The 8,995-nt window shown below is 42.8% G+C and overlaps 1 protein-coding gene across 1 annotated transcript in view; it reads left to right on the plus strand.

Annotated features, from left to right (window-relative positions):
• Nucleotides 1-8,995, plus strand: part of LOC120052036 (protein unc-13 homolog A-like) — an 82,951-nt gene that overhangs the window by 57,417 nt on the left and 16,539 nt on the right. Inside the window, exons 23-25 of the mRNA XM_038998901.1 lie at nucleotides 1,550-1,639; nucleotides 1,871-2,005; nucleotides 4,055-4,145. Of these exons, the coding sequence (XP_038854829.1) occupies nucleotides 1,550-1,639; nucleotides 1,871-2,005; nucleotides 4,055-4,145 (316 nt within the window). The remainder of the gene's footprint in view (nucleotides 1-1,549; nucleotides 1,640-1,870; nucleotides 2,006-4,054; nucleotides 4,146-8,995) is intronic.

The following is an 8,995-nucleotide window of genomic DNA, read 5'->3' on the forward strand; positions in this document are numbered from 1 at the left end:
CCATGTACCGGGTAGGCTACTCTTAACTTCCACAACTCCCTTAGGATTGATCTGTCCATGTACCGGGTAGGCTACTCTTAACTTTCACAACTCCCTTAGGATTGATCTGTCCATGTACCGGGTAGGCTACTCTTAACTTCCACAACTCCCTTAGGATTGATCTGTCCATGTACCGGGTAGGCTACTCTTAACTTCCACAACTCCCTTAGGATTGATCTGTCCATGTACCGGGTAGGCTACTCTTAACTTCCACAACTCCCTTAGGATTGATCTGTCCATGTACCGGGTAGGCTACTCTTAACTTTCTCTCTTCTATTTCTCTCTCTCTGTTTTTCAATCTGTGTCCTTACCTACCTCTAGATCCCTTTTGCAAAACCAATTAACTAGCCTGCTAATATTGTTCCTCACTAAGTCTAGGAGTCTTAGGCCTAGTTAACTGGTCTGTAACCAGATATAAGATGTGCATCGATGTGCGAAATCTGCGTATTAAATCAAATAAAATTGTATTAGTAGCATGCGCCGAATACAACAGGTGTAGACCTTACAGTGAAATGCTTACTTACGAACAAATCCGTAAAAAAAAATACGGATAAGAATAAGAAATAAAAGTAACAACTAATTAAAGAGCAGCAGTAAAATAACAATAGCAAGACTATATACAGGGGGGTATCGGTACAGAGTCATTGTGCGGTACAGAGTCATGTAGGTAGAGTTATTAAAGTAGCTATGCATAGATGATAACAACAGAGTGTAGCAGCAGTGTAAAGGGGGGGGGGGGGGGGGGACAATGCAAATAGTCTGGGTAGCCATTTGATTAGGTGTTCAGGAGTCTTATGGCTTGGGGGTAGAAGCTGTTTAGAAGCCTCTTGGACCTAGACTTGGCACTCCGGTACCGCTTGCCACTCCGAGCTGTCTGATGCTGTTATGGGACTGTTCTAAGTGCAGACACAAACAATATTTATTTGGGGGGGGGGGGGAGCAAAAGAAAGAAAGAGAGAGAGAAAGAAAGAAAGAAAGAAAGAAAGAAAGAAAGAAAGAAAGAAAGAAAGAAAGAAAGAAAGAAAGAAAGAGAGAGAGAGAGAGAGAGAGAGAGAGAGAGAGAGAGAGAGAGAGAGAGAGAGAGAGAGAGAGAGAGAGAGAGAGAGTAAACAATAAACTACCAGGATAAACTTCAAACTCCCCCCCCCCCCCCCCCAAACACAAGTATTGTTTGTGTCTGCACTTAGAACAGTCCCATAACAGCATCAGACAGCTCAGAGTGGCTGGGCCTCGTGGGCAGGGAGACCTCTAATTTCTCTGCTTTCTCTGTCGCTCACAGACACACACAAATACACACCTTCTCTCTCTTTCTATCTCTCTCTATCCCTCTCTGTGATGTGAGAAAGGAGGCTGATGTGTTAATTGGGCTGATGCCTCGTCATGCACACACAGGGTCAGTGAGGTGAAGAGCTGAGGGAATCAATGGCAGAGAGAGACTACTTCTTCAGCACCACAGCTCTGGCCAGATTATACAAAATCTCACTGTGGATCTATCATCTGTGTGTAACAGAATAACTTCCCAGCCAGCAGTCCTGAGAGGCTGCAGGACCTCAAGTCTACTGTGGATCTGCTCACCAGCATCACCTTCTTCAGGATGAAGGTAACTATCTCTTCTCTTTCATTTCACTCCATCCGCTCCTTGGATCACCTCTACTTTGCTCTGGTTGGTACCACATGTATCCATTCTTGTTTACACTGTACAGTATCGCTACACTACATGCTCTTTTCAAACATGCATCTTCACTGAGTTTCTTTGACCCAGTGTGGTTGTATGGGCTTTCCCAGTTTCAGTAACTTCTCAATCTGTCTGTGTCTGTGTGTCTGTCCTCAGGTACAGGAGCTACAGAGTCCCCCTAGAGCCAGTCAGGTGGTGAAGGACTGTGTCAAGGCCTGTCTCAACTCCACCTACGAATACATCTTCAACAACTGTCACGAACTCTACAGCCGCGAGTACCAGACAGACCCGGTGACTTTGTGTGTGTGTGTGTGTGTGTGTGTGTGTGTGTGTGTGTGTGTGTGTGTGTGTGTGTGTGTGTGTGCGTGCGTGCGTGCGTGCGTGCGTGCGTGCGTGCGTGCGTGCGTGCGTGCGTGCGTGCGTGCGTGCGTGCGTGCGTGCGTGCGTGCGTGCGTGCGTGCGTGCGTGCGTGCGTGCGTGCGTGCGTGCGTGTGTCTCTCTGTCCGTGTCATTAGCACCTCAGGTGGTCTCCATCAAGCCTGTACAGGATTTTTATATGGATTTACAAGCCTTGTTTTTGCGTTATTAAAGTGGGGCGATTCATTCCGACTCCCTTCATGAATTTCAAAAGCTAATTTTTCCTTTGAATAAAACATTCCACCCTGAGGTTCCTTGCAATATTTTGTTAAATCTTCAGTTCATTCTTCAGTTTGAACCTCTGCGGTGGTATGAATACTTTTTTCTGACTTTGTCAGCTTTCTTCAAAGCACTAAACTTGCTACATGTGGTTTGATGGGTTCATCAGCTCATTAGAGTAGCGAAGAGATAGATATCATTGGAGTTGAGTGGTAGGGAAGAGATATATATCATTGGAGTTGAGTGGTAGGGAAGAGATACGTATATATCATTGGAGTTGAGTGGTAGGGAAGTGATATATATCATTGGTGTTGAGTGGTAGGGAAGAGATATATATCATTGGTGTTGAGTGGTAGGGAAGAGATATATATCATTGGTGTTGAGTGGTAGGGAGGAGATATATATCATTGGTGTTGAGTGGTAGGGAAGATATATATATCATTGGTGTTGAGTGGTAGGGAAGAGATATATATCATTGGAGTTGAGTGGTAGGGAAGTGATATATATCATTGGAGTTGAGTGGTAGGGAAGAGATATATATCATTGGTGTTGAGTGGTAGGGAAAAGATATATATCATTGGTGTTGAGTGGAAGGGAAGATATATATATCATTGGTGTTGAGTGGTAGGGAAGAGATATATATCATTGGAGTTGAGTGGTAGGGAAGTGATATATATCATTGGAGTTGAGTGGTAGGGAAGAGATATATATCATTGGTGTTGAGTGGTAGGGAAGAGATATATATCATTGGAGTTGAGTGGTAGGGAAGAGATATATATCATTGGTGTTGAGTGGTAGGGAAGAGATATATATCATTGGTGTTGAGTGGTAGGGAGTAGATATATATCATTGGTGTTGAGTGGTAGGGAAGAGATATATATCATTGGTGTTGAGTGGTAGGGAAGAGATGTATATCATTGGTGTTGAGTGGTAGGGAAGAGATATATATCATTGGAGTTGAGTGGTAGGGAAGAGATGTATATCATTGGTGTTGAGTGGTAGGGAAGAGATATATATCATTGGTGTTGAGTGGTAGGGAAGAGATATATATCATTGGTGTTGAGTGGTAGGGAAGAGATATATATCATTGGAGTTGAGTGGTAGGGAAGAGATGTATATCATTGGTGTTGAGTGGTAGGGAAGAGATATATATCATTGGAGTTGAGTGGTAGGGAAGAGATGTGTATCATTGGAGTTGAGTGGTAGGGAAGAGATGTATATCATTGGAGTTGAGTGGTAGGGAAGAGATATATATCATTGGTGTTGAGTGGTAGGGAAGAGATGTATATCATTGGTGTTGAGTGGAAGGGAAGAGATATATATCATTGGTGTTGAGTGGTAGGGAAGAGATGTATATCATTGGTGTTGAGTGGAAGGGAAGAGATATATATCATTGGTGTTGAGTGGTAGGGAAGAGATGTATATCATTGGTGTTGAGTGGTAGGGAAGAGATGTATATCATTGGTGTTGAGTGGTAGGGAAGAGATGTATATCATTGGTGTTGAGTGGTATGGAAGAGATATATATCATTGGTGTTGAGTGGAAGGGAAGAGATGTATATCATTGGAGTTGAGTGGTAGGGAAGAGATGTATATCATTGGAGTTGAGTGGTAGCGACGCGATATATATCGGACAAACTACGATAGTAGCTACAATAGTAGCCCATGTGATAGTATCCCAGTGACTGAGTGTTGTTTTGTCCAGGCCAAGCCAGGAGTGGTCGCTCCAGAGGAGCAGGGTCCCAGCATCAAGAACCTGGACTTCTGGTCCAAACTCATCACCCTCATCGTGTCCAGATGACCCCATAGACTTGAATGATCGACACCATAGACTGTGAATGATGACCACATAGACTGTGAATGATGACCACCATAGACTGTGAATAAGGATCACCATAGAATGTAAATTATGACCACCATAGACGTAAATGATGACCCACCATAGACTGTAAATGATGACCACCATAGACTGTAAATGATGACCACCATAGACTGTAAATGAGACACCATAGACGTAAATGATGGCCACCATAGACTGAAATGATGACCACCATAGACTGTGAATGATGACCACCATAGACTGTGAATAAGGACCACCATAGACTGTGAATAAGGACCACCATAGACTGAAAATGATGACCACCATAGACTGTAAATGATGACCACCATAGACTGTAAATGATGACCACCATAGACTGTAAATGATGACCACCATAGACTGGAAATGATGACCACCATAGACTGGAAATGATGACCACCATAGACTGTGAATAAGGACCACCATAGACTGTGAATGAGGACACCATAGACTGGAATGAACCACCATGACTGTGAATGATGACCACCATAGACTGTGAAGATGACCACCATAGACTGAATGATGACCACCATAGACTGTGAATGATGACCACCATAGACGTGATAAGACCACCATAGACTGTGAATGATGACCACCATAGACTGTGAATGATGACCACCATAGACTGTGAATGATGACCACCATAGACTGAATGATGACCACCATAGACTGTGATGATGACCACCTAGACTGTGAATGAGGACCACCCTTAGACTGTAAATGATGACCACCATAGACTGTGAATGATGACACCATAGACTGTGAATGATGACACCATAGACTGTAAATGATGACCACCATAGACTGTGAATGATGACCACCATAGACTGTGAAATAGGACCACCATAAACTGTGAAGAAGGACCACCAGAGGACGTGAATAAGGACCACCATAGACTGTGAATAAGGACCACCATAGACTGTAAAATGATGACCACCATAGACTGTGAATGATGACCACCATAGACGTGAAATGATGACCACCATAGACTGTGAATGATGACCACTAGAATGTGAATAAGGACCACCATGACTGTAAAGTGCACCATAGACTGTGAATAAGGAACCACGTAAAGTGACACATAGACTGTGAATAAGGACCACCATAGACTGTGAATAATGACCAGCCATAGACTGTGAATAAGGACCACCATAGACTGTGAATAAGGACACCACGATAGACATGTGTAATGATGACCACCATAGACTGTGAATAAGGACCACCATAGACTGAAATGATGACACCATAGACTGTGAATGATGACCACCATAGACTGTAAATGATGACCACCATAGACGTAAATGAGATGACACCATGACTGTGAATAAGGACCACCCTAGACTGTGAATAAGGACCACCATAGACTGTGAATAAGGACCACCATAGACTGTGAATAAGGACCACCATGACTATGAATAAAGACACCATAGACTGTGAATAAGGACCACCATAGACTGTGAATAAGGACCACCAAGACTGTGAATAGACCACCATAGATGTGATAAGGACCACCATAGACTGTAAATGATGACCACCATAGACTGTGAATAAGGACCACCCTAGACTGTGAATAAGGACCACCATAGACTGTGAATAAGGACCACCATAGACTGTGAATGATGGACACATAGACTGTGAATAGGACCACCATAGACTGTGAATAAGGACCACATAGACTGTGAATGATGACCACCATAGACTGTGAATGATGACCACATAGAATGTGAATGATGACCACCATAGAATGTAAATGAGACCACATAGACTGAAAATGATGACCACCATAGAATGTAAATGATGACCACCATAGACTGTGAATGATGGACCACCATAGACTGTGAATGATGACCACCATAGACTTGAATGATAAATGAGAGACCACATAGACTGTGAATGATGACCACCATAGACTGTGAATGATGACCACCATAGACAGTGAATAAGGACCACCATAGAATGTAAATGATGACCACCATAGACTGTGAATAAGGACCACCATAGACTGTAAATGATGACCACCATAGAATGTAAATGATGACCACTATAGAAATGCAAATGATGACCACCATAGACTGATGGAATAAGGACCACCATAGACTGTGAATGATGACCACCATAGACGGTGAATGAGACCACCATAGACGGGAAATGATGACCACATAGACTGTAATGATGACCACCATAGACTGTAAATGATGACCACCATAGACTGTAAAAATGACCACCATAGGACTGTGAATGATGAACCACTAGACTGATAATGATGACCACCATAGACTGTAAATGAGACACATAGACTGTGAAATGATGACCACCATAGAATGTAAATGATGACCACCATAGAATGTAAATGATGACCACCATGACTGTGAATGATGACACCATAGAATGAAATATGGACACCATAGAATGTAAATGATGACCACCATAGACTGTGAATAAGGCACCACCATAGACTGTAACATGATGGACCACCACCTAGACTGTGAATGATGACCACCATAAGACTGTAATGATGACCACCATAGACTGTGAATAAGGAACTACCATAGACTGTGAATAAGGACCACCATAGACTGTGAATGAGGACCACCATAGACTGTTGAAATAAGGACCACCATAGAATGTGGAATAAGACCACCATAGACTGTGAATAAGGAACACCATTAGACTGTAAATGATGACCACCATAGACTGTGAAAAGGACCACCATAAGACTGTAAATGATGACCACCATAGACTGTGAATGAGACCACCATAGACTGTAAATGATGACCACCATAGACTGTAAATGATGACCACCATAGACTGTGAATGATGACCACCATAGGACTGTGAATAGACCACATAGACTGTGAATAGGACCACCATAGACTGTGAATGAAGACCACCATAGACTGTGAATAAGGACCACCATAGACTGTGAATAATAGGACCACCATAGACTGTGAATGAAGGACCACCATAGACTGTAATAAGACCACCATAGACTGTGAATAGGACACCATAGACTGTGAATGAATGGACCACCATAGACTGTAATGATGACCACCTAGACTGTGGAATAAGGACCACCATAGACTGTGAATAAGGACCACATAGACTGACAATAGACCACCTGAATTGATAAGGACCACCATAGACTGGTGATAAGGACCACCATAGACTGTGAATAGACACCATAGACTGTGAAAATGATGACCACCATAGACTGTGAATGATGCCACCATAGACTGTGAATGATGAACACCATAGACTGTGAATGATGACCACCATAGACTGGGAATGATGACCACCATAGACTGTGAATGATGACCACCATAGACTGTGAATAAGGACCACATAGACTGTGAATAAGGACCACCATAGACTGTGAATGATGACCACCATAGACTGTGATGATGACCACCATAGACTGTGAATGATGACCACCATAGACTGTAAATGATGACCACCACTAGACTGTGAATGATGACCCCATAGATGTAAATGATGACCACCATAGACTGTGAATGATGACCACCCATAGACTGTAAATGATGACCACCATAGACTGTAATGATGACCACCATAGACTGTGAATGATGACCACCATAGACTGTGAATAAGGACACCATAAATGTGAATAAGGACCACATAGACTGTGAATAAGGACCACCATAGACTGTGAATAAGGACCACCATAGACTGTAAATGTATGACCACCATAGACTGTGAATGATGACCACCATAGACTTAAATGATGACCACCATAGACGTGTATGATGACCACATAGACTGTGAATAAGGACCACCATAGACTGTGAATAAGACCACCATAGACTGTGAATAAGGAACACAATAGACTGTGAATAAGGACCACCATAGACTGTGAATAAGGACCACCATAGACTGTGAATAAGGACCACCATAGACTGTGAATAAGGACCACCATAGACTGTGAATAAGGACCACCATAGACTGTAATGATGACCACCATAGACTGTGAATAAGACCACCATAGACTGTAAATGATGACCACCATAGACTGTGAATGATGACCACCATAGACTGTAAATGATGACACCATAGACTGTAAATGATGACACCATAGGATGTGAATGATGACCACCATAGACTGTGGAATAAGGACCACCATAGACTGTGAATAAGGACCACCATAGACTGTGATGATGACCACATAGACTGTAATGATGACACCATAGACTGTGAATGATGACCACCATAGACTGGAATGATGACCACCATAGACTGTGAATGATGACCACATAGACTGTGAATAAGGACCACATAGACTGTGAATAAGGACCACCATAGACTGTGAATGATGACCACCATAGACTGTGAATGATGACCACCAAAGACTGTGAATGATGACCACCATAGGACTGTAAAATGGATGACCACCATAGACTGTGAATGATGACCACCATAGAACTGTAATGATGACCACATAGACTGTGAATGATGACCACCATAGACTGTAAATGATGACCACCATAGACTGTAAATGATGACCCCATAGACTGTGAATGATGACCACCATAGACTGTAATGATGACCCACCATAGACTGTGAATGATGACCACCATAGACTGTGAATTAGGACCACCATAGAACTGTGAAGAAGGACCACCATAGACTGTGAATAAGGCCACCATAGACTGTGAATAAGGACCACCATAGACTGTAAATGATGACCACCATAGACTGTGAAGATGACCACCATAGACTGTGAAAGAGACACATAGACTCGTGTATGTATGAGCCACATAGACTGTGAATAAG

This window comes from Salvelinus namaycush, chromosome 8 (assembly GCF_016432855.1).
Source record: "Salvelinus namaycush isolate Seneca chromosome 8, SaNama_1.0, whole genome shotgun sequence".
NCBI classification, from domain to species: Eukaryota; Metazoa; Chordata; class Actinopteri; order Salmoniformes; family Salmonidae; genus Salvelinus; species Salvelinus namaycush.